Genomic DNA, 27,036 nt, shown 5'->3' on the forward strand with positions numbered 1-27,036 from the left:
AGAAGAAGAAGAGGAGCAAGAGCTCAATGAATTTGATTTTGAGTTTGATGAAGATCGTGTCTTGGAAGAATATGGAGAGGAAGAAGTCCAATTAGATAGTTAGATAGATACTTAGATTCTTCAAGTGTGGTTTATGTTGTATTATTGTTGTATTATTGTTGCTTGTCTTATTGAACTTAGAACTGATCTACAACAATTTGTTTTCTCATGCTTAATTTCATATTTCATTTGTTATTCCATTATTGTTGGTTTATGTTGCATTATTGATGCTTTTCAACTTTGATTTAATTGAAAATAACATCAAATTACATCACAAAAAAAAAAAAAAATAGTAGTTTTCCTAGGCCCGCTTAGGCGCTTTAGACCCCAGCCTGACACCTGACTAGCACTTAGCGCCTTTTAGAACGCTGCTCGCCAAACATTGAAGAAAAACCTCGTTGGAATTCTGCCCATTGTTTTCTGTCACAATCGCTATCTGAGTTGTTTTGACAAGTTTCTCCTTCTTTCTTTTCCTCTTTCTGGAGAGCCTAGTGATTGGCAATGAAGCCCCGACTGAGACCTCATCCTTTTCTTCTTCCTTTGTTCTTTCTTTCTTGTTTCTTTCTTCCTCCTTTTTCTCGTTCTTTTTCTGGCAAGACCCATTGCGGGGGTTTGTGTGTGTGTCTATATATATAGATATATACACACATACTTTGCTTAATTACGTAGTTGCCCTATAATTTTCTTAATCTTACTTAACTTCCATAAATCTCATATTGACCCCCCGAATAACTTTAATTAAATTCACTTGGACACTTTTTAAATTTCCTACAATTCAAGCATACATACAAGACATGCATATGCAAAACAACAGTCCACGCATTTTTCATCAACATGTGCAACTTATGCAATGCAACTACCATGCTCAGTAAACATACATCCATCAGGTCTGTCATGCCTTACCAAGGGTCAGGGTATTACAACTTGTTAGTTGAACGATCTCACAATTGCCTCACCTTTTGCTCATGTCCTCTCAACTTACTACCACACCATCAACATCACCATACTTTGTAGAATTGCACTTCCTTTAATGGCATATTGTTGCTAATGGTTCAAGCCTGACAGGGACCATCACCAATGGGTTGAAAGAAAAACTTATCGCTAATTGTTCAAATCTAAGTTTAAGGGTGACAAGAAGGAAAAAGAAAAAAAAAAGAATCAACCAAGAAGATGAAAATGAATCAACCTTGACAAAAACAAAAGAGAAGAAAAATAGACCCCCCCCCCCCCCCCAAAAAAAAAGACAGAATTATTAGCCATTGCATCTTTATTGTCAAGGATAAGAAAAAAAGAAGAGAAACAATGTCTTTTTTTTTTGTACAACACGTGTGCATGAATGTTCAAATGGGCAAAAATAGGAGAGTTAACAAGAGCCATAGCCACCCCAAGTTTTAGTAAATATATCTTTAATTTTATAAAAAAAAAAAAAAAAACATATTTATTATTCCATCCGCATCCATGTCCATGTGCAACAGGAAGGCACCCGCATCCGCATCCATGTCCATGTGCAAGAGACGCAAGGCATGCAACAACAATTGTTTCACAGGCAAGTTATCACAATATTGCATCTGCTTGGTGGCTAGCGTCGTCCAATCAGGCACAGGCAGTTACCTACCACTACCAGAGAATGCTCTCTCCACCTTTAGGGTGAGAAACAAAAATCCGGCCACCGCTGTGCAGATTCCAGCTAGCATAATCCCTACCATTGCTTGGAACGAAATGTACGGGCTGATAAAATACACCACTGCGATCGAAGCGCACTGCCAAACCTTGAGCAGTGCGAATGCTCCTTCCTGCACCCCCAAAAAGTAACACCGCTATCGTCAGATACTGCCAGGATTCAACGAAAGGAGATGGGAGAGCCCACATGGACTAAACCGGATGCCATCGTGTGTAGTGCACTGGTGGAAAGCAATGATGCGGGTTTCTCATCGATAACAAAGAAGACGAAGAAGAACTCAAATTAGGTTAGATATTCTTATTTGATAAAAGAAGCCTGAAACCCAATTGAAGGTTGTAAAGCATTAAGCATGAGGAGGATTGTAAACCATATAAGCATCTCTTCAGCATGCAGGTATGTGACAGAGGATGAATCACACTAAAGAAAAAGGTGGTTAATGCAACCAAAAACAAAAAATCAATACCGTGTCGTGCTTAAAGAGCATTCCAATCAAAGCATTAAGCTGCGTATTGAGTATTCCATTCCCAATGCCCCATGTACCAGCAATTATAAGGGGGTATACCACCCCAAGTATTCCACTACTTGCACTGCACAATGACACAGGCAAGCCAAGAAGTGATTGAGTCATACCAAGCTCCAATCAAATTGAACTAGGAAGAATAGAAGTACAAATTTCATACTCTATGCTATCATTTCACTTGTAGAAAACAGACCCTATTTTCTAGAAAAAAAAAAAAAATCCACAAAAACCTGCAAGACAGGTTCAAATGAGAAATTTTCAAAAAAAAAAAAACTCTTGTTTCTTCAATTTTCCAAATTTACAATAATTATCACAAAACATTATCAGGATTTTTTATTACAATAATTTACAAAACATTATTACAATAAAAACCTTGGGATGTTTTTCACTAATTTATTTTTTTCATATAAAAACAAGAGGAGTGTTCTGCCCATGTTCCAGGTAGAAAACATGAGTTCACAGCCTAACCAACATCAATATTAATGGTACTACATTAATATCAAAATACAAATAGTAAAAATATGAAATTTAAGTTTACTAATAAAAATAATATTATAATATAGAGATATCAATATATTAGTATATGAATAGTAAAAATATTAGTAAATTAAAATTGACTAATAATATATAATATCATAATTTTAAAATTGAGTAATAATAAATATTATAATATTAACAATATCAACAACATTAGTATTACAAATAGAAAAAAAAATTAAACCATATTAGTATTAGAAATTTGTAGAAAAGAATTAAAATTTATCATCAATATTATTCATTACCATTAATATTGTAATATTGGCAATATCATGAATATTTCATTGGTAATATTAATCATATAATATTATGAATTGAACATATTCATGATTTTAATACAATAGTATTACTCATAAACTATTACAATTAAAATGAAAACATTAGTAATATCTTGAATATTATATTGATAGTTTTAATTTTATAATAATAATAATAATAATAATAATAATAATGTAATTATTAATATTTTAATATAATAATAATATTGTTAAGGCCAAAATATTAGATATAGAACACATGTTTTGTATAATTACATCAAACGCATTTTTCAATTTCCAAAAATAAGAAAATAGTTCTCTATATTTAACAGTTGAATGCATTTTCTAAATTTTTTGTGAAAAATAAAATTAGAGATGAAGTGAAAAATTGGAGATGAAAAACTCAAAAATATTTTTTTGTAAATAAGCAGGGCCTACATAACTTAGAGAATGAGAGAGCTAACCTATACTTGAGAAGCCATAGCAGTACAGTAAATTGAACAAAAGTGCCAGCGGAAGCTAGTAGAGTGATTGACTTGAGACCAGAGGTAAGTCGACCAGCACCAAGCGAAAACTGCCACATATTTCAAACACAATTAGGGTCTAAAAAACTTGATGTATCAAATAAAAGACAAAATTTGCAACTACTAAGTTCTGGAAAGCTTTGGGTGTTGGAAAAATCTGCATCCTATGGCACACAAACATTGAATAACTGTCTCCGAGACTCCAATATATGAGACACAAGACAACGGCATAGGTTTTGGGTACTAACTTGTCGAGGTAGGTAAGGAAGTCCTTGGCACAGAAAAAATAAGATCACGGTAGCATACAGAGGCTATATTAATACCCATCCATTATTTATAAAAATATCACCATGGGAATTAATAAAATGTCTAATTGCAAAGATATAATTGCTGAAAAAGAAAAATGGAAATGGTTTATTTTTGTTGAACTTTTCCTTGTAGAAGGAAAGCTTAACATTACAATGATCAATATTATTTATCCAACTCAAAGACGAAAGAGATGATGAAAATACGCCTCATCAAAATTCATGAATGTAAAACAGAGAAAAATGCTGTTGCATTGTCAATACTTACAACTGCATCAACAGCCCCATATACTGCCATAGCACCACCTACGCCAGACACGCCAAGTGTGGGTTTTACAATGTACTTGGTGAATTCAGCCCTAAAATTAATTAAATTTGAAGAGTGTTACAAAAACACATCTGTAGCGCACAATAGAGAAAGAACAATAAAAAAGTAAAACACTACAAACGAAATCAACATTACCATACAAAAGCTTGTTGTAACCCTGAATATGCAATGAGGGGGGCGAGTAATAGCATTTTTGGGTCCAACAATGGAGTGATTACAGACTTTGATAGAGAAACCATGGAAGAGCAGAAGCTGGCAGAAGAATCTGCTAAACCCTCCTCTCTTTTAGCATCCCTCTTACGTAAGAGGCACATGAGTATGGTACCTAAGGTCATACTACAAAGGAACACAATGAAAAGTAAGGTTGTGCCATTGGTACTTCCATCCTGCAGTGATGTAAAAGATCAAATAAAAATTGTAAGTGTTCTTAAATAATTATGAAATTGTTTATTCTATCTGAAGGTTAGAACCTGCCAAGCAAATGCAAGAAAATGGTAGGACAAAAACAAGAGTTGCTTTGAGCTACAAAAACTTCAACTGAAGAACCAACAATTCTTGCTCAGTGAGAAAATTTGTTATAATGCAAATATCACTTTTCGGACTCAACAAAATTTTTTGAATGCAAAATCAAAGGAATACTTCAATTCATATACAGATAATAACAACTTGGAAGGGTTTATTTTCAGAACTTAAGTAGGTGCCAGAGTTACATGAAAGAAAAATCTTACAATAAGAATCATATAGTGAAAAGGACTCGTATCATCATGGAGTGCAATGCATCATTGATAACCAAAACAAGTATGATGATTTGGTATATGCAATAAAATCATAGGAATCATGTGGAGTCACAATCATATGCATACCGTTCCATCCCTCACTAGAGCAAGTGTGAGAAGATTTCCAAATAACTGCAAAAATTCAACACATAATAGAGATTATTCATTCTTCGTAATCCTTATGGAGAAAATAGAAACATAAATATAAAGATCAAGTAATCCAATTAGAAAAGAAGCCAGATGAAATTGCCATCAAAACACAAAATCTTGGACCTGGTGACCTGCAAACATTGCCCAAAATTCTCCATTGAAGTTACCAATCACAGTTCCTTCATGTAATCCAGAGTCCAGTGCATGACTGCGTGCAGCAGAAGTAAGATATGTCCCCTGATGACCCAAAGATGGTTAAGAAAAGGTAGCATTATTATATTAAACACAACAAATTGATAAAAGATGGACTTACACCTCTGCAACCCATATTATTGAAGCAGAAAATCCCTCGTACAGCGCAGCTGGAACCATTGTGTACCTAAAGTGATAATGTTCAATTCCTTGCATTCATCAATTTGAGTATCACAACATTCTGACATTTTCTTGTATCCTTCTTTTCTCCCTCTCTCTCGGGAGAGGGAGATGTTATAAAAAGTAAGTAAATAAAGCTTTTCATGAGGCATTTAATTTATATATGCCAGCAATATAGTTTACTGCAATCAACTTGGTCTAAGAAGGATAAGAATGTTGTCTCGAGTCAAGGAAAAACCACTTTGTCAATGGTGGGAAGAAGGTCTATATGTAGTCTCCCTCCCAGCTTCCAACCCCAGTCAAAAAGGAAAAACAATAGATCAAATCCCTTGTGTCCTTTTGCTTGAGATCTGACTGCATTATTTTAGCACGTGCGCAAGAAACTTTACAGAAGTATCCAATTCACATATGTTGTTGTTTTCCCAAAGCATACTGGTCGTATAGAAGAAAAAGACTACAACATTTATTTTTAGAAAAGATACCCCTATATTCAGTGGTTTGGTTCATTTAAAAAGAACAGAACAGATAAAAGCAGAGTGATTTGGAAATAACATTTCCAAGAAGCTACCACTAACTCAAGTGTTTTTGAGGTGGTTCTGAGGGAAAGAAAAAGAAATTTTTACTCAAGCTACAACTATAGGAAGAGCTTAAGTGAGCTCATCTTTTCATTATATCCCAGATAACACCAAAATGTCCAACATGTATCCAATTCTAAAAAAAATAACAAAAAAAAAAAAAGAACAATAGGAAAAGTTTGAGGCATCCCCAATATGTCTGAGGAGTTGCACTGCCAATGTTTGACATCAAAACTACACCACCTTCAAAATGATGGTACTGCTTAGTTAAAAAATAATCATAAATGTTTAAGAATACACATGGAAGGAACTTTAAATTGAATTCCTAAGAATTGAATGACTGCAGAAACCTCAAGGTGACAGCAGCACAGCAGGAAAAACCTCTTGGTAATGACAAGTAAGAACAGACATGGGTCCACAATTGGCTAGACTACAAGTAAAAGGTGAGCCAACAAAAAGACCGTAGAGGCCCTTGGGAAACCTTCAATATCAGAACAATGTTCATTTGGTTTTGGTGAAGCAAACATAATTTGCATATGCCTTATTCTTCAAATTTTGGTCTGAGGTTCAGCATGAATACAGGCATCAGTCTCAAAAAATTTATCTATAAAAGACAATATGGCTTCTCTAGTTGCCTTGATGCACAACAAAATGGAATTTTATTCATTCATTTACATAATATTTTGTTCATCCATCGAGTTCATGTTAATGGAGTCAATGGCATCACTAATCACATAAAACTACAAAGCCTGTTTTCCATAATGCCTTATGTAGCCAACAACCAGTGTAAGAATTGTCGGATCAAACAACGTGAATTATAGACAAACTGAGCTACAATTCATGTACTTCCACAGAAATCATACCCATTTTTAACCCCCCATCATGTCAGAGGTATCACACGGTGTGGGCATTGCACAAGAGTGCCCCACACAGTGGAATTAAGGCTTGATATATTGTTGTTTAAGAATTTAAGACAATCTATCAGGGGAAGGAAGAAAAAGAATTTACCACGTTGGTTTCAAATTGGCTGCTATGAAGAACCAATACCCAGTAGTCCCAAGAACAAGAGCATTTTTTGACCCCAAAAACCGAACAACCAATGAAGCAAACAAAGAAAAAACCATAAAAGATGAATATAATATCCCCAGCGAAATCGTCCCTAAATCTTGCTCCTGAAACCAAATTCAATTTGAGTCCATCAGAAATAAGCCAAAAGAAAGAATCAATTACTGAAATTTGGACAAAGACAAGTCAAATTTAGCTTTGGACATGAAAGAATTAGAACTCACAGTATTGATGGTACTCTCCAGGTTCTGCGCAGCACCATAAGCCAAGAAGATCAACAAGAACGCCCAGCTCAGAATATGCAAATCTCTGGTGTGATTCTTCGGAGTTTCAGAAGGCTCAGCGACAAGTGGTGCATTTTCCTCCATGGCTTCTAAGAAATGCTTCACTCAATTGAATTGGCTATGGCACAACCACTCACAGGTCTGTGCAAAACACAGACATCCAACAAGCAGGGGAAAGAAGCATGCCTTAGAGAAGGTCAATAGTTTCATAATACCTTCTTATTCTTAACTTTTGAATGTGAGGGTGCTCATTTTTGGAAAACACTACGAATTGGATAAAAGGTTGTTCCATGGTGGTAGTTAAGTCATGGTTTAAGGTGGGGAAATCAGAAGATAGTGCCACTAGATATTAAAGCATTTTTCAGATAGTACTGTCCCTGTTTAAGCAAAAATAGATACTAGCATCCATTACTCCTAAAAGACAGCTATAAATAAGGATTAGACAACGCCAGTTCAGTTATTATCAGTTCGTGAAAATTATTATTACAAAGCATGTCAATAAATAAAACCCCGCACTGTTAGCTTTATATCCTTAAAACTTGAAATAAAACTGCACAATTACATTTAAAATATAAGAATCTCTAAGTGCTTATGCACATGCTAGTTTCTCAAAAGTTCCCTTTTATTTCATCTTTTTTTTAAGGGGAAAAAAAAAAGCATCACCAATAGAATAAAGAACTCCAGTTAGAGAAGAGTAACTTAATTGTCAGATTGACCAGAACAGAAACATATGCACATATAACAAGAATGTACGTACATTATAATAATCAGTAAAAACTGAGGAAATATAATTGCTGAGACACGTGCAAACCATGTGGGTTTAGAGTGATGAACATGTTAGCCACAAATTGAGACACTTGTACAGGCCACTAAGTGATGAACATAGGTAAGAGGCTATTGGAACCAGGTCATGGTAAACTACAAACCTAGCCAGTGTCTTAGCACATTGGTCAACCAGATCATTCAGTTAATGAAAGATAGAGGTTGGGATAAGTACAGCCCTTTGAGTTAGAATATCCATCCATGTTATGTGGCTTAGAGGCATGAGATGGTGGTTCAACATGACATGCCACCCGGACAAATGGTTCAATTCAGGAGGTCAAATTGACATATCAGTAGATGGGTCAAACTGATTCAGATTAAAATTATCCTTATCCCTGGCAGAAACCATACGCTGAAGGAAAGGATGGTTGTCCCTTGCATATTTGGGGCTCTAACCCCAGAAGGATCACAATCATCACACTAATCCTTCCATCACATTGGGACATCCTTGTTTTACTTCTTTCTCTCTCTAACCATTATTACTTTGTCTTTCATTTCTCTTTCCCACATTGTTTATGCTTGGGTGCATTACATTACCATTCAATTTGTATTCTAGTAATTTTAAACTCATAATTTGGCAATTTCACTGAGATGCATACCAATTTATAGAAATAATGGTACCTAACAATAACAACATTTGATCTTAGCAATCACACCACCGGAAGAACCAACAGGAGGTTGGAAGCTTGCAGAGTATTGTTGTTACAGCCCAAGGGCACCACTGTAATTAGTAGCATTGGGCATTGTTGTAATTAGTAACCTAAGCTGCACATAGACTCTTGGGTTTACAATCAGAAAGAGAAGAAAGTTACTTGGAACTCTCTAGATTATAAGCAGACTATAAATAAAGCTATTCGCCGGGGGGGGGGAGATGGGGATAATGTGAGGATTATACCACTTATCTTTTCCCTCCCTCCCTCTCTCTCTCTCTCGATTCTTCTCCTCTCTAACCATTCTTCTTCCCTCTTCCATAATTCCGGAAGAGTCCCCTAGTCAGATCACAGATCTGACAATTGGTATCAGAGTCGGGGATCTGGCCAGAGCATTGAGCAACGACTGAAGCAAGGCAAAATTTGAATTCATGGTTGACGAAGATGGTTGAGGGCACAAGGGCGAAGCAATTGGAATCCTAATTGGATGCGATTGAAGTTGGGATATGACAGAACCAAGAGTAGGTGAATGACCACCTGGAGATCTTGGAAATGGGGATCCAATAGACTCAGGAAGAGATCAGTCAGGGCAAGACGGAGAATGTGGCTAATCTGGATAGGGCAATGAACAGAATTAGGGAAGAATTCGTCGGATTGAGCTAACAGTTGAGTGATGCCTTGAGCATGTTCGCTCAGCAACCCAACACCAACCTTCCAATGGATTTCCCTCCAAGAGCTTCATCAGCGCCAATTCTAACGATGCCAAGGAGAAGACAAAGGGCCACCGACTAGTTAGAAACAGAGCATCGGGCAGAGGCAAAGGAAGGAAATTTGGCTAGAGGAGTTGGAGGGAACCATCCCACACCCCCAACACCAAGGGTGGACATTCCAGCATTTGAAAGGGATAGGCCTAGATGGTGGATCAAGAGATGTGAGCGGGTCTACTATCAATATCGAGTGGCGGAAAGGGAGAAGGTGAATACGGCTACAACCTATTTAGACGACATAACTGATGTCTGGTTTCAAAATTGGTGCAGAGAGAGAGTGGAATGGAGCTAGCTAGAGTTTGTGAGCGAATTGTGTGCCCAGTTTGGGGAAAGGACCAAAACCGACATCATAGAAGAGTTTAATAAGTTAAAGTAGAAGGGGGCAGTGGAGGAGTACCAAGTGAGGTTTGAAGAACTCCGATCTCTCTTATCCTTATCCCACCCCCCTCAATGGACGAAGCTTACTTCGTGCCCAGTTTCATTAAGGGGTTGGATGATCAAATCCGTTCCACGGTCAAGATGCTATACCCAACGTCAGTTGGGCAGGCAGCAGAGCAGGTTCACCTGCACCTGATGGCCCTAGAGGCATTTGCAAGAAAAGCACCGGCTATCTCCTAAGGGGCACAGAAAGGAGAATTCTCGTGGCCATAGCAAAATAATTAATAAGGGAAGTAATCAGTCATGGCAAAGGAATGGCCCAACAGTGAGAAGTTTACCTGCTCCCCCTCCAACAAAAGCCCAGTGTTATTAAAGGCGTGCCTAGGCGCATGCCTAGGCTCAATATGCACCTAAGTGCACCTTGGGTGCCTAGAATGCTTTCAGGCAGGTGCAAACCATCAAGGCACGCCTAGGCCCAAGGCACCTTGGGTTTAGGCGCACCTAGGCTTTTTTAACTATTTTTTAGGGTTTTTATTTTACTATTTATTACTTTATTTAATTTTTTACTATTTAGAGTTCAAATTTATTTCTTCAACTACAAATTTGACAATGAGTAAAAGAGCTACTACTTCAAATGCTCCAATTGAATTTGAACTACATGAAGATGGAAAGGGAGATGATGTGGAATAAGATATTATAGATGATGCTTCTAATGATAAAAATATGGAAATGTTTGACCTTGATGATGAGGATATTTTTTACATTATTTAAAATGCATAATTAATTAATCTTGATTAAGATTTAAGACCTATAAATTACCTTAAGATTTAATTTAAGGTGTCTTAAAGACTTTTAGATTGTATTTTTTGGCATTTTTTATTGTTCTTTCCATTAGTATATGTTCAATTTTTTAATTTCTTTGATAATATACTTGTGAATATATTATTAAAAGTTATGACCTATTTTATACCTTATTCTTCAACTAGAATATATATTTTTCTTTTTTCTTTTCTCTCTTTTTTTTTTTTTTTTGGTTAGTTAGCATGCACCTAGTTTTATCAGTGCGTACCTTGCCTTGCACCTTAGGCTCCAACACTCTTTCGTGTCTTGAGCCTTTAATAACACTACAAAGGCCCTAACTATAGATCAGATGAGGCAACTAGGACTTTGTTTCCATTGTGGAGAAAAGTTTGGTCCAGGGCATTAGTGTAAAAGGATGTTGCTCACAATGGAGGTGTGAGGAGAAGAAGAAGTCGAAATTGAGGAAACAAGGGAACAAGAAGGGCAAGCTACCAGGGAGAAGGACGGGGAAACATCAATGCACATCTTACAAGGCTGTGCCTCGGGCAAGGTCTTGAAGGTAAGGGGAAACGTAGGGAAGAGGAAGTTGGTGGTGCTCATCGACAGTGGAAACACTCACAGTTTTTTAGATGAAGAGACAGCCATAGCCCTGGAATGTGAAGTGCAAGAGACTCCCCCACTATCATTTTTGATTGCTAATGGGAGTAGGATGATAAGTCGCTATAAATGCAAGGGGTTCAAGTGGGTGATGAGTGGCCAAGAATTCTCAATTGATTTGAGGATTCTCAGATTAAAGGAGTGCCACATTATGTTTGGGGTGGATTGGATGCGGACCGTAAGTCCCCTGGTGTTTGACTTCAACACTTTGGAAGTCACCTTCAACCAGAAGATTACTCTTATGGGTTGTGTGGAGACATGGGAGTGTAAGGTGATGTCAGGGAAGAAGTTGCAAAAACTTCTAGATCAAGGAAGGACCTCCATTGGGCAGTTACATTCCCTATATGCAGTAGAGACAGAAGTGGAGTAGGGAGTGGGTGATCAGACTGCCAATTTCAATCAGTTGGAAGGATGGCAACCTGTGCCTCAAGCATTGGTATCAGCTACAACTAAGGTATACCCCTGTGATCTGATTCACTCATTGTTGACGGAATTTGAGGATGTCTTTGTTAAACCTTCAACCCTACCCCCACACAAAGTCCTTGACCATTCTATTCACCTAAAGTCTAACAGTGAGCCTATTAACCTTTGAGCCTATCGATATTCACCCTGTGCAAAAGGTTGAAATCGAAAAATTGGTTAAGGACGTGTTAGCCAAATCCCTTATTCCCAGTCAAAGTCCCTTTGCTTCCCCGATCCTCCTAGTGAAAAAGAAGGATGGGTCGTGGAGGTTTTGTGTGGACTATAGACAATTGAATTCTATTACCATAAAAAATAAATTTCCAATACCCATTATAGAGGATATGCTTGATGAACTTATAGGGGCCTCCATCTTTTCAAAACTAGACCTCACATCAGGGTATCATCAGATTAGGATGAACCCTGATGACTACCCAAAAATAACTTTTCGAACCCACCAAGGATACTATGAGTTCTTGATGATGCCATTTGGACTAACTAACAGCCCTGCAACCTTTCAAGCCTTGATGAACCATATATTTGCCCCCTATCTTAGAAAATTCGTGCTGGTATTTTTTGATGATATCTTGGTGTATAGCCCTAACCTAGACAAGCACTTAACTCACCTTAAAATGGCATTAGAAGTCCTCAAAAAAAAGGTCCAAGTGCACCTTTGCTTAGACAAGAGTAAAATAGTTGGGCCACATCATCACTGGTGAGGGGGTGAGCACTGACCCCCAGAAAATTGCAACCATGGAACATTGACCTAAGCCTAAGACCCTAGGAGCTGAGAGGATTCTTGGGTCTCATAGGCTACTATAGAAGGTTTATCAAGGGGTATGGGATGTTAAGCAAACCCCTATCTAACATGTTGCAAAAAAATAGCTTCCATTGGGTGTCGTGTACCTAAGGGGTAATAAGTGTAATAAAGAGAGAGGCTGGTAGGGTAATTGTAATTGTGAAGAATGTAGACATTTTAAATGCAGAAGTGGCAACCATTTCTGGTGCCAACTTGCCGCTAGGGTCGAGTATATAAGCTCGTCCTGTTTCATTGAAAGGATATCAAATATCATTTGAATGATTTCTTATTCTATTTCCCTCTCAATTATCTCTTCCTCTCATTTCGTCTTCAATTCTTCTCCCCCTTTCTCTAATTCTTTTTCTCCCCGCAACACAATTCCCGCCAAGTTCTCTCTATAAAATGGGAGAACATCTTGCTGAATCCAGAAGATTCAACAATTGGTATCAAAGCAATGATCTTGGCCCTAGAATTCTGATGAGTTGTAACAATGGCGAACGACACTCGTAAGCAGATGGAACTGCAGCTTCAACAGGTGACAGCCACAGTGATGGACATGCAGACTAGAGTTGGCTCTATGGAGGACTCAATTGGAATGGTGGTGGATAGAAGGATGGAGGAAGCCTCAGATCGATTACGCGGGGATATGCGCAATCAAATCAGAGATGAAATGAGAGAACAGAGCCATATGTTGCGCGATCAGATGCAACAGTTTATGCTCATGTTTTTTAGCCAAGCACAGGTAAGGATGTCTCTGGATTCCCCCCCACAAGAAAGATCAGATCCAATATTGCCAGGTGCCAGGCACTAGTCAGAGGGTGGTAGGCTCATCTGAGGAGGAGATTGATCCAGTGGCAATGGGGGACAACGGAGTGGATAGGAGACTGGAGATCCAGGTACATTCGACCCACCATAACTTCCCTGTTCCAAAGTTAGAACTACCAGTGTTCAATGAGGCTAAGCCATGGTGGTGGATCTGACAATGTGAGAAGTTGTTTGGGATACATCAAGTGGCCAAGGAGCAGAAGATTAATCTAGCGGTGGCTTACTTGAATGACGTATGGGACGTTTGGTACCAGGGATCGTCAAGAGTGAGAGAAGAATGTAGCTAGAATGATTTTGTGAAGGGATTATGTGAGAGGTTTAGAGAAAGGTGAACTATGGATAAAGTTAAGGAATTTAACAAAATGAAACCATGTGGATCGGTGCAAGAGTATCAACTTCGATTTGAGAAGTTAAAATCTCTGATGCTCAGTAGGAATCCATACTTGACCGAAAATTATTTCGTGTCAAGTTTTATTAGTGGGCTGAATGAGGAACTCAGATTCGCAGTAAAGATGACAAGGCCAAGGACAGTCTAAGAAGTAGTGGAAAGTGCTCTGTTCCAGGAGTTAAATGTAGAAGCACTGATAAAGAAGCAGAGGAATCAGGGCAAGGGAAACGGCTTGAGTTTCTCATCGCCAATGGGGAGGATGCAAGGAAGGGAGATGTTTAGGCCGGGAGCAATGCCAAAGCCATCGGCATTACCACCACCTAATAACACTGGGCAACAAGGAAGCAGAGGAAACGAACAGAGGAGAACCCCGAGGTTATGTTACAGGTGTGGGGATAAATATTTTCTCAAACACCAATGCAAGAAGCAATTGCTACTATTGGAAGGAGGAGAGATTGAAGAAAAGGCAAGAGAAGAGGCCATGGTGGTAGGGGAAGATTAGGAGGAGGAAGACAATGGTACTATATCCCTCCATGCCATAAGAGGAGTGGCTAGTAACAAGATTATCAAGGTTGAAGGAAAGGTGCAAGAAGGAACACTCATGGTCTTAATTGACAATGGGAGTATCCACTGTTTCATTGATGAAGGGACGGCTAGAAAAATGAAGTGTGAGTTATCTAACACCCAACCTTTAGCAGTAACAGTAGCTAATGGAAGCAAGGTGTTAAGCAAATTGGCCTGTATGGGATTTTGTTGGATAATGCAAGGGGAAATGTTTGAAGCTGACCTTAGGCTGATGAAGTTGGGGGTGCCAAATAGTCTTGGGGGTTGATTGGATGAGAGGAGTAAGTCCTATCAGCTTTGACTTTAGTAAGATGGAAGTTACGCTAGAAAAGGAAAGAAGGAAAATTACACTTCAAGGAAATGAGGAAACGGGGTCCTGCAAGCTGATTAAGGGAAAGAGGCTGCACAAGCTACTCAAGTGCAAGTTGTCTCAAGTGGTCTAGTTATTCTCAATTGAGACCAGTAAGGAGACCGAGGAACAAAGAGAACAAAGGGGCCAGTGCTCAATGATCACCAACAAGCCAACCACAAATCTATGGCAGGTACGTGAATTGGCCTCCCTTAATGCATTACTTATTGAGTTTAGGGATCTATTTGCAGAACCTAAAGACCTACCTCCCCAAAGACCATTTGATCACTTTATTCCTTTACAACCAAATGTTGCCCCAGTTAATATAAGATCCTATAGATAGCCACCAAAGCTCGAAACCGAAATTGAGAAATTAGTAAAAGAAATGCTGGACAATTCTATAATTCGTACTAGCAAAAGCCCATTTGCATCTCCCGTCCTTTTAGTTAAGAAAAATGATGGAACCTGGCATTTTTGTGTCGACTACCGCCAACTAAAGCACATCACAATTAAAGATAGATTTCTCATTCCCATTATTGAAGACCTCCTAAATGAACTAAGCCATGCATCCGTGTTTTCCAAACTTGACATAAAATCCGACTATCATCAAATCTAGATGAACCCAACTGACATACCCAAAACTGCCTTTAGAACCCACCATGGGGATTATGAGTTTACAGTAATGCTCTTTAGATTAACTAATGCACTAGCAACATTTCAAGGCCTAATGAACCACATCTTTGAGCCTTATCTTCGAAAATTTGTGTTAGTATTTTTCGATGATATATTGATCTATAGCCCAACGTTTTCTCAGCACCTAGAACACCTTAGGATTGCATTTAGCATCCTTAGACTCAATCAGCTATGCATCAAAAGGTCCAAATGTGACTTTGCTCAGAAGTAGGTGGAGTATTTGAGGCATGTGATTTCTTGTGTTGGAGTTAGCACTGACCCCAAGAAGATTTCAGCAATGGTAGCATGGCCTAAACCAAAGAATATCAAGTCCTTAAGGGGATTCTTGGGGCTAACGGGCTACTATAGGCGTTTTGTGAAAACTATGGAGTGATAAGCAAGCCACTAATAGAATTGTTAAAGAAAGATAACTTCGGATGGAATGAAGAGGCTGAAAATGCATTTGGGCAATTGAAACAAGCAATGTGCGAAGTGCCGGTATTGGGGATACCTGATTTTAATAAGCCATTCGTCTTGGAGACCGATGCATGTGGAACCAGGGTAGGAGTTGTGTTATCTCAAGAGGGCCGACCTTTGGCTTTCATGAGTCAATCTTTAGCTCCAAGACATCAAGAACTCAACACATATGACAAGGAGTTATTGGCTATGTTGATGGCAGTGGAAAAATGGAGGCACTATTTGGAAGAGGGGCAATTTATAATCAAGACGAGACCACGAGAGTCTCAAGTTCCTTACACAACAAAAGTTACTCACTAATTTGCAGAAAAAGGGTATGGCAAAGCTGATAGGGCTGGATTTTGTGATTCAGTATAGAAAGGGAAAAGAAAATGTGGCTACAGACGCATTATCAAGGCAATATGAGGAGGGAGACTATACAGGCATTACGACACTGGTACTGAAGTGGTACCAAGGGGTGAAAACGAGCTATGATAAAGGATCTTGGACAAGAGAGCTACTGGAACGGCTCAGTCTGGACAGTAACAGTAAGCAGGGATACACTACATGCAATGGCCAAATGAGGTATCGAGGGCGACTAGTGATAAAAGATTGAGAGGCTTTGAAGAGAAGAATTTTCCAAACCATGCACGACTCTCCTTTGGGGGGACATTCAAACATCCAAAACACTTACTGTAAGGTTAAACAAGTGTTTTATTTGCCAGGATTAAAGAAATTAGTAATGGAGTTCGTAATGCAGTGTGACACTTGTAAGAGATGTAAACATGAGTCAGTAGCTAAACCAAGCCTCCTGCAACCATTAGGGGGTTCCAGATCAAGCTTGGGCTAACATAACTATGGATGTCGAAGGGTTGCCACGATCAAAGGGGAGGAAATGTATCCTAGTCATGGTGGATCGAATGACTAAGTATAGCCACTTCATCAGCTTGTCCCATTCATTCACAGCATAAGAGGTGGCTAGAGTGTTTTTGGACAATGTAGTGAAGTTACATGGGGTACCTCAAACTATCATTTCAAACAGGGATAAAGTGTTTACTAGTTTATTTTGGCAAGGTCTACTGAAATCCTTGGGCTTTAAGCTCCACGTGTCCATCGCTTACCACCCGGAAACTGATGGCCAATCGGAGAGAGTTAATCAGTGACTAGAGACCTATTTGAGATGTTTCTGCTTTATGCAGCCTAAGGAATGGCACAAGTGGCTGTCTTTGGCGCAATGGTGGTACAATTTCAGCCACCACCAATCCATTGGGATGACACCATTTGAGACTTTATATGGGTACAAGCCTAACCTATTACCATCTATGGGGGAGCCAAAGTCTGTGGCAACAACAGATACCTACCTACAACACAGGCGGGAGATTCTACAAACTTTGAAAACGGAATTAGCTAAAGCTCAAAACCGGATGAAGCAGCTAGAGGATAAAAGGAGGAGTGAGAGAGCATTTGAGGTAGAAGAAAAGGTGTACCTCAAACTCAGTCAGCCCCATCTGAGAACTCTCTCGCAGCAACCTGTTACTAAGCTAAGCCCCAAGTTTTTCGGCCCGTATACCATCACTGCCAAGGTGAGACTAGTAGCCTACAGGCTGAACTATCCGAAGGAACACACATTCACCCTGTGTTCCATGTGTCCTTACTCAGGGGAGCAACTGGGAATCAAACAGCAAGTCAAACCCTTCCCATTCCACTCAGGGAGGAAGAGCTAGCAGTCACCCCAATAGCTATCTGGACAAAAGAGTGATTTTCCAACAAGGAGCCCCAATCACCCAAGTACTGGTGCAGTGGTCCTCATTGCACTCAGACAATAACACTTGGGAATACCTGCCCGAGTTCCTCCAACAGTTTCTAAATGCAGCCAACTTGCTCAACATTCTTGAGGACAAGAATTAGCTTAAGGGGAAGGGAGTTGTCATGTACCTAAGGGGTAATAAGTGCAATAAAGAGAAAGGCTAGTAGGGTAATTATAATTATAAAGAATGTAGACATTTTAAATGCGGAAGTGGCAACCGTTTCTGGCACCAACTTGTCGCTAGGACAGAGTATATAAGCTAGCCATGTTTCATTGAAAGGGTATCGAATATCATTTGAATGATTTCCTATTCCATTTCCCTTTTAATTCTCTCTCCCTCTCATTTCATCTTCAATTCTTCTCCCCCTTTCTCTAATTCTTTTTCTCCCCCCAACACAATTCCCACCAAGTTCTCTCTATAAAATGGGAGAACATCTTGTTGAATCCAGAGGATTCAACAATGGGGAACTGAAGCTAAGGAGGCTTTTGATGCACTCAAGTGAGCCATGACTCAAGCCCCTAGCCTAGCCTTTTCGAATTTTTCTAAGGTTTTTATTTTGGAAACCGATGCCTCTGATACAGGGATAGGTGTCATGCTGGTTCAAGAGGGCAGACAAATGGCCTACATGAGTCAAGCCCTAGCCCTAAAGCACTTAGGCCTTAGTATATATGACAAGGAATTGTAGGTTGTGTTGATGGCTATAGAGAAGTGGTGATACTACCTAGAGAGCAGGCAGTTTGTTATAAGGACAGATTACGAGAGCCTCAAGTTCCTCTCACAACAAAGAGCTAGCAATCAATTATAACGGAAGAGGATCACTAAATTGATGGGGTTTGATTATGTCATATAGTACAAGAAGGGGAAGAAAATTTTGGTGGTAGACACATTATCCAAAAGGGAGAGTCCAAATAGTTGTCATGCTATCTCAACCATGGTCCCTGATTGGGTATAGAGTATATCACGCAGCTATGAACAGACTGCATGGATTAAGGAGCTCCTAATCAAGCTGGCAGTTTAGCCCCAAGATGAGTCCAGTTACACGTTCACAGCGGGGTTGTTAAGGTACCAAGGTAGGGTGGTCATAGGGGAGGATGCTTAGCTGAAGAAGTGCATCCTTTAGTCACTGCATGACTCACCCATAAGGGGTCATTCTGGGTTAAATGTCACCTATCAAAGGGTGAGACAACTTTTTTACTGGTCGGGGTTATGCACCATTTGCCAAAGGTGCAAGCATGAGCAAGTGCCCTACCCAAGCCCCCTCTAACCATTAGAGATACCGTCCCAAGCATGGGAACAGATCTCCATGGACTTTGTGGAGGGTTTACCAAAGTCTGAGGGGTTTGACACCATCCTAGTAGTGGTCAACAAGATAACTAAATTCAGCCATTTTATTACCCTTACACATCCATTTACTGCCACAGAGGTGGCTAGAAAGCTTATGGATTCAATGTTCAAGTTACGTGGGTTGCCAAGGGCTATTGTCTCGGATCGAGACAAGATTTTTACAAGCCAATTCTGGAAGACTCTATTCCAGGGGCTGGGGATAGGGCTACATTTATAATCAGCTTACCATCTGGAGACTGATGGCCAAATGAAACGAGTTAATCAATGTTTGGAGACTTATTTGAGGTAAATATGCTTTACAAGACCAAGGAATTGGAGTAAGTGGGTGGCATTGACACAATGGTGGTACAACACTAATTTTCACACAACTCACAAGAGAAACCCTTTCAAAGCACTATTTCAGTATCAACCCCCTATTATTCTGATTGTCATGCATTACACAGTAGCAGAGACTTCAACTGACCAGTACCTCAAGGCAAGGTAGGAGGTTTTGCAAGTCATTAAATGGGAGATCACTATGGCTCAACAAAGGATGAAACAGACGACTGATAAGCGACGCATTGACAAATCCTTTGAGGAAGGGGAGGAAGTCTACTTAAAGGTCAAGAGGTTTCAACGGCAATTATTTTCCAACTATCTAAAATCAGCCCAAAATATTACGACCCTTTCAGAATCATTGCTAAAGTAGGGCCAGTAGCCTACAAACTACAACTACCTAAGGGAGTTGGATTGCACCCAATATTCCATGTGTCTTGCCTTAAGAAGGAAGTGGGACCAACCGATGCAATCAGTAGGGAAGTTCCTGAGATGGTTAAAGATAGTATCATGGAAGTAGAACCTCTAGCAGTGCTTGATAAGAGGGTGCTTTACAAGGATTCCATTCCTCTCACACAAGTCTTGGTGCAGTGGACACACTTGCACCCCAACAACACCACATGGGAATACCTGTCAAATCTACTCTAGCAATACCCCCAGGTGACGCAGCTTCTCTGATTTCTTGGGGACAAGAAATAGTTCAAGGGGAGGGGGTTGTTACAGACCAAGGGCACTACTATAATTAGTAGCATTGGGCATTATTGTAATTAGTAAACTAAGTTGCACATGGACACTTGGGTTTACTAACAGAAAGAGAAGAAAGTTAGTTACTGTCACGGCTTGTGGCTCGGATTGGCTAGCTGATTTAGAGTTAATCAGTGATAGAAGTAGTAAGTCGGGTAGAGAGAAAGAAAGGAAGAGATAACAAGGGAGAGCAGACGAGTATAGAGGGAAGGAAAGAAATTTGAAGTTGATTGATAATCTCGTTAATGGACCCAAAGGTCTAAGAAGGATATATAGGCCTCTGCATACCCAAGGATGCCTTCCCTAAACAGTTATAACAACCTATTTTGTCCTATTCACGCCCTTTACACCTGAGCTGCTTTTGGAATATTCTTTCTAACAAACTGATACAGCTGGAAATTAAAACAAATAACATAATCTAAAGAAAGTAATAACAGAATGCAATGAAAGGAAATTAGGAGGAGTATCGCCGTGTGTGACAATTCCCTCCCCCTTAAATCATTTCTTGTCCTCAAGAAATGCTAAGTAGGCTGGCAGTCGTGGGGAACTGTTGGAGAAGACTTGGTAGGTACTCCCACGTGTTGCTTCCCTGTTCTTCGTGTTGCCACTTTACTAACACCTGGATGAGGGGTACTACCTGGCGGTAGATAACTCTTTTGTCGAGAATGGCCTCAGGCTTCTTCGAAATCTCCTTCTCCTTTGGATTGGTGGGCAGTGCAGTATCCACTGGCTCAGTCCCAGCTAATTTCTTCAATAATGAAACATGGAAAACTGGGTGAATGTGGGTTCCCTGGGGAAGTTGTAGTCGGTATGCCACCTTCCCGACCCGAGCCAGGATGGGATAGGGACCGAAGTATTTGGGGCTCAATTTGGACACCGGTCCTTGGGTAAGGATCTTCAGATGAGGGTACTTCAATCTGAGATACACTCTTTCTCCCACTTCAAACTCTCTCTCACTTCTTTTCTTGTCCGCATACTGCCTCATCCTATTTTGGGCTGAGGCTAGCTCCTGCTTAAGCTGTTGCAAAACCATCCTTCTTTGCTACATATATTCTTCCACAGCGGTTGCAGTCACCTGTCCTTGTAAGGCGGGTAAGATGGGAGGTTTGTACCCAAAGTTGGCCTCGAAAGGAGACATTTTCAAGGCTGTGTGGTAATTAGAGTTATACCACCATTGGGCCAATGCTAACCACCGATGCCAGCTCTTGGGTTGTAGGATGCACATACACCGCAGGTAGGTTTCCAAGCTTTGATTGACCCTTTCCGTCTGACCATCCGATTGCGGGTGATAAGCTGTCGACATATTAAGTTTGGCCCCCATAGACTTCATCAGGCCTTGCCAAAACTCACTTGTGAAGATCCTATCCCTATCCGAGATGATAGTACTTGGAACTCCATGCAGCGCCACTACTCTGTCCACAAAGGACCTTGCTACCTCCTGCGCTGTAAAAGGGTGGGACAATCCTATGAAATGGGCGAATTTTGTCAGCCTATCTACGACCACCAGCACACTATCCTTCCCTTCGGATTTAGGCAACCCTTCTATAAAATCCATAGAGACACTAGTCCAAGCTTGGTCCAGAATAGGCAAGGGTTGAAAGAGACCGAGGTAGGGTACATTTTCATGTTTGCATCTCCTGCAAGTGTCACAGGCCAGAACGAATTTCTTGACATCAGTCTTTAACTTGGGCCATTGGAACAGCTGCTTTACCCTAAGGTAAGTATTTTGAACTCCTGAATGCCCTCCCAAAGGTGATTCATGCAAGGATTGCATGATCTTTTTCTTGAGACTTCCCTTATCACCAACAACAATCCTGCCATTAAATCTGATCAACCCTTCCTATAAAGCATAACCTTCAGCATCAGTAACTCCCATTGCTAGTTTCTCTAGTATTCCCCTCACCTGTTCGTCCGCTTCATAGCTGTCGACAACTTCTTGGTACCATGCTGGAATTATGGTAGTGATGGCATTCAGACTTCCTTCTTCTTGGCACCTTGAAAGGGCATCAGCAGCAACGTTCTCCTTGCCCTTTCTATGCTGAATTATGTAGTCCAATCCCATCAATTTTGCCATTCCCTTTCTTTGCAGTTGTGTTTGCAATTTTTGCTGCAACAAATGTTTTAAGCTCTCATGATCTGTCCTGATTATAAACTTCCCATTCTCTAAGTAATGCCGCCACTTTTCCACTGCCATAAGCACTGCCAAGAATTCCTTTTCATAGATGCTTAATCCCAAATGCCTGGGGCTTGATGCTTGGCTTAGAAATGCCAAGGGCCTTCCTCCTTGTGACAACACAGCCCCTATGCCCCCCCCCCCCCCCCCCCCCCCGGAGGCATCTGTCTCCAATATGAAAGGTTTAGAAAAATCGGGCAAGCCCAAAGCAGGTACCCTGCTCATCTCAATCTTCAGCTTCTCGAAGGCTTCCTCAGCCTCTTTTCCCTAGCTGAATGATCCCTTCTTAAGTAGGTTGGTCAGTGGTTTACTCAGCACTCCATATCCTCGCACAAACCGGCGGTAGTAACCGGTAAGGCCAAGAAATCCTCGTAAAGCCCTTACCGTTGTGGGACATGGCCAAGCTATCATAGCTTCCACCTTTTGCCGACCCTTCATCCAGGAAGCTATGCGTGCTTCCACTGTCAATTAAGATTAACAAGCTGTCATTCTTCATCTTCCCTTCCACCTTAATGATCTTGTTATTGGTCACCCCCTTCAACGCATGGAGTGAAATGTCACCTATGTCTTCTTCCCCGAGCTCATCGTCCTCTTCTATTTCATCTTCTTCCACTTCTGATTTCTCCTTCGGGTCCCCTTCTAATAACAGCAGCTGCCGCCTACATTGATGCCCAGGATAGTATTTATCCCCGCATCTGAAGCACAACCCCGGCTACCTCCTCGGGTGATTATATTTTCCCCCTGAGCTGGGCCCTCCTGTATTCCTAACACCTTGGCCGCCTCTACCCCAATCTCGGTTATGTACCTTATCTCCTGGATGGGCTGAGTTTCCCGTGACCGCCCGGTTCTGTTGTCTCTGCTTCCTCATTAAAGCTTCGACCACCATTTCTTGTAGTCTAGCGCTTTCTGTCGCTTGCTCCACTGTTCTAGGCCGAATCATTTTAACAATAGGCCTCAAATCATCGCTGAGCCCACTCAAAAAACTAGAGACAAAATAGGCTTCTGAGAGGTGGGGGTCGTTGTTGATCATCAATGACCTCAGCTCTTCAAACCTCCTCAGGTAGGCATTCACATCTCCTACCTGCTTTAATTTGTTGAATTCTTCAATGACGTCCGACATACTCTTTTCTCCAAACGTCTCGCATAATCTCCCCGTGAACTCCACCCAGGTTGGGTTGTTCCTGACCCTTATCCACCCCTGATACCAAGCATCTACTAGGTCATCAAAGTAGGCCGAGGCCAAGGCCACCCTCCTTTCCTCAGGTACATTGTACCAGTCGAACATGCGCTCACATTTTCTCACCCACCACCAGGGATTATTCCCATCAAACACTGGAATCTCCAACCTGGGTGTCGGGAACCCCAGTTGATGTGGACGATTCTGCCCTTCATGTCCACCTTCCATCACATTCCTTATATCCCCCTCCGGTTCCACCCCTGCCCCCTCATCTCCCGCTACTCTGTCTCTCCTGACATCTAGTATTAATGGCTCTGTTCTATCTCTAGGAGGAAACTCAGGGGCCAATCTCACAGCATTTTGGCGAGTGAACATAACCATAAACTGTTGGAGTTGGGCTCCCAGCTCTGCTCTCATTTGCGCATTATCCTCCCGCATTTGAGACAGAGCCCCGTCAAGCCTTCTCTCCAGTTCACCTACCGAACTTTCCATTCGGCGATCCAGTGTTAAAATCGCCTCGTGATTTCGCTCCGATCCTCGCTCTAACTGATCTACGTGACTCTGGAAGTATGTCACCGTCGAGCCGAGATGTTGTAGCTGCGCCTCGAAGCTCTTCATGCGGGTACCGTCCGCCATGGATGAATGCTCCGCTAATCCAGCCAAGACCGAGGCTCTAATACCAAATTGTCACGACTTGTGGCTCGAATTGGCTAGCTGATTTAGAGTTAATCAGCGATAGAAGTAGTAAGTCGGGTAGAGAGAAAGAAAGGAAGAGATAACAAGGGAGAGCAGACGAGTATAGAGGGAAGGAAAGAAATCTGAAGTTGATTGATAATCTCGTTAATGGACCCAAAGGTCTAAGAAGGATATATAGGCCTCTGCATACTCGAGGATGCCTTCCCTAAACAGTTATAATAACCTATTTTGTCCTATTCACGCCCTTTACACCTGGGCTGCTTTTGGAATATTCTTTCTAACAAACTGATACAGCTGGAAATTAAAACAAATAACAGAATCTAAAGAAAGTAATAACAGAATGCAATGAAAGGAAATTAGGAGGAGTATCGCCGTGTGTGACAGTTACTTGGAACTCTCTAGATTGTAAGCAGCTTATAAATAAAGCTATTCGGGGAGGATGGGAATCATGTGAGGAGTGAGGATTATACCACTGTTCTCTCTCTCAATTCTTCTCCTCTCTCGCCATTCTTCTTCCCTCTTCCATAATTCCATAACAGTCCCCTAGTAAGATCACAAATCTGACAATTACTCAGTCCAATGAAGAGAATGACGTTGCCCAGCAGCGACAACCTCCTCCTCACCAGAACAACTCAATAACCTGATTGTTGCTATGCAAACATTATAACCACCACACAATTTATAAATCATGCTCTTCTTTTGCTTATCCATACTAAAAACCCTTCACTATGAGGAAATTTGCATCCTCGAATGTCAAACAGTGTTGTTGTTCCCATTGGTGGCCACATATCCAATGTGGATACTAGGTCTCAAGCCCCATTTGGGACAATAGCTAATCCTTGTGTGGAACTTGCTAAACTGCAAAAGAGGTTAAGGCATTGTTCAAACATCATAGGGGCAAAACTGGCAACTTTGTTTGTTTGATGATCATCTGTGTCTCTCATATCCCGTAAAAATAACAGGTATGCAATATCCAATTGGATGCATCATGCTGAAGTTTGTGCAGTTCAATGGATGGCTAGGCAATGCCAAGAAGCTTGTCGTTCAGTTCCTTGATGCCCCCGGCACACATGGAAATGACAAAAACTTAAGGCTTGGGATTTTTCCAAATCCTTGATGCAGAGCTTATATACAGTGCATCAGTCTCCTATTTGGCTCAATTTTCAATTGGAAGATATGGTTGCCAAGTTTTACACCAAACAGTTTCAAGTCAAAGAAAGACTATTTTATAGATAACCAAGGAGCCCTAGATATCCAATGAAGTTGTTGGTGGTTCTTGAAGTTGAGCACTCATAATTTAGATCAACTACCATTATTTTCTGTACGACGCAATAGATGAAACAGAAAAGAAACGCCAACAATTGTGTTTTGTTGGTGTTTCTTGAAGTTGTCAAATTGAATTTTCTGCTTGTGAAAACTAAAAAGAAAATCAAAATCCACATTCTGTTTGGATCAAGATGACCATCTGTAAAAACTTAAAAAAATCAGTGGTACAAAAAGCTCAAACTCCATATTCTGCTTGTGAGACGCAATGGAAGAAACCAAAGACCAGACCAGTTCTTCTTTCAACTTCGCCGTGTTGATTTAATTTTCCTAGGTCATACTAACAACCATAAAAAAATCAGACCGATTATCATTCGTAATTGTAAAATAAACACAAGTAGAAGCTCTGGTTCTGGGAAGAACCATAAGGAAAACATGAACATAATGATTTCAATCAACCAAGAAACATCAACAATAGTATGGAGCCAAGAACTGAAATCGTCGTATATGAAGTGAACAGCAAAGGAATTGGGTGTACCTAATGATGTCGTCGGTGCCGAAAATGGGTGTAGTTTGCGTCGATTTTGTTTTGGTGGTTTCGATTGTGGGTTCGTTGTCTTCAAGCTCCGTTTGATGCATAGTCCACGCTTCAAGGTGAATCGGATTAAAGGATGTTTGGCTTACCGTTTTTAATATGGCTTTTAAGCCTTTTTACTTAAAAATTATATAAAATTTTAAAGATAGATAATGTTTAAATTGATAATATATTTAAATAAATGTATTTTAAAATATTATTTATATAATTATGTATTTAGTTTTAAGAAGTTGATAAACTATTCGAATTTAATAAAAAAATTAAAATAGATATGTTGCTGAATAATATAAATAAAATTTATAAAAAAATTAATTTTTAATAAAACTAAATTATAAATTGACATCTAATTAATAAAAATTTTACCATTATATGTTGATAAATTATATATAATTATTAAAAAATATATTAATACAGTGCTTTATGTTTAAATTTAGGTTTAATTCATAAAAATATTAAATATATATATTAAGACATTAGATATATTTTTTTTATTTTTATATTTTATTAATATATATAAAATATAAAAATAAAGAAAGATGGAGGTAGCGATGTAGACGACAACTGTGATAGAGGTAGAGGTGGCGAACGTTATAGGGCTAGAGGTGACAATGGAGATAACAAAAGAGATGGAGATAAAGGTAACAAAAGAGAGAAAGGCACAAAGATGGAGGCAATGAATGAGGTGGAAATGGAGATAGCACTTGCAAATGGAGCTAGAGGTGGCAAATGCAAGGCAGCGACAATAATGGGGTTGGAAGTGGTAATGGAGGTGATGAAGGAAATAAAAATAGAAGCAGCGAAAGAGAGAATGGCAAAGGGATGGAAGGCAAAATTATAAAACACTTAGTCAATTCTATTTTTCATGTATAACGTTTTGAGAAAAGTTAAGAGGAATTTTTCTAAAATATTGTCAAATAATGT

General features: G+C 40.0%; 2 protein-coding genes across 3 annotated transcripts; both read right to left on the reverse strand.

Moving 5' to 3' along the window:
- Positions 1 to 1,331: 1,331 nt before the first annotated feature.
- LOC127787029 (UNC93-like protein 3) lies at positions 1,332 to 26,200 on the reverse strand. Of its 2 annotated transcripts, XM_052314866.1 has the most exons (12): positions 26,059 to 26,200; positions 7,354 to 7,554; positions 7,073 to 7,236; positions 5,433 to 5,496; positions 5,241 to 5,354; positions 5,055 to 5,099; positions 4,327 to 4,577; positions 4,132 to 4,222; positions 3,499 to 3,608; positions 2,184 to 2,307; positions 1,918 to 1,966; positions 1,332 to 1,832 (listed from the first exon to the last, which is right to left on the reverse strand). In XM_052314866.1, exons 2-12 carry the CDS (start codon positions 7,495 to 7,497, stop codon positions 1,657 to 1,659), a joined length of 1,332 nt encoding a protein of 443 aa, XP_052170826.1. In that variant the 5' UTR covers positions 7,498 to 7,554; positions 26,059 to 26,200; the 3' UTR covers positions 1,332 to 1,656. The 2 variants fall into 2 exon arrangements, with proteins under 2 accessions (XP_052170826.1, XP_052170827.1); XM_052314867.1 differs by lacking the exon at positions 1,918 to 1,966.
- Positions 20,556 to 21,244, reverse strand: LOC127787501 (uncharacterized). The gene is made up of 2 exons (XM_052315561.1): positions 20,849 to 21,244; positions 20,556 to 20,603 (listed from the first exon to the last, which is right to left on the reverse strand). Exons 1-2 carry the CDS (start codon positions 21,242 to 21,244, stop codon positions 20,556 to 20,558), a joined length of 444 nt encoding a protein of 147 aa, XP_052171521.1.
- Positions 26,201 to 27,036: the final 836 nt, after the last annotated feature.

This window comes from Diospyros lotus, chromosome 12, assembly GCF_014633365.1.
Source record: "Diospyros lotus cultivar Yz01 chromosome 12, ASM1463336v1, whole genome shotgun sequence".
Classification (NCBI taxonomy): Eukaryota; Viridiplantae; Streptophyta; class Magnoliopsida; order Ericales; family Ebenaceae; genus Diospyros; species Diospyros lotus.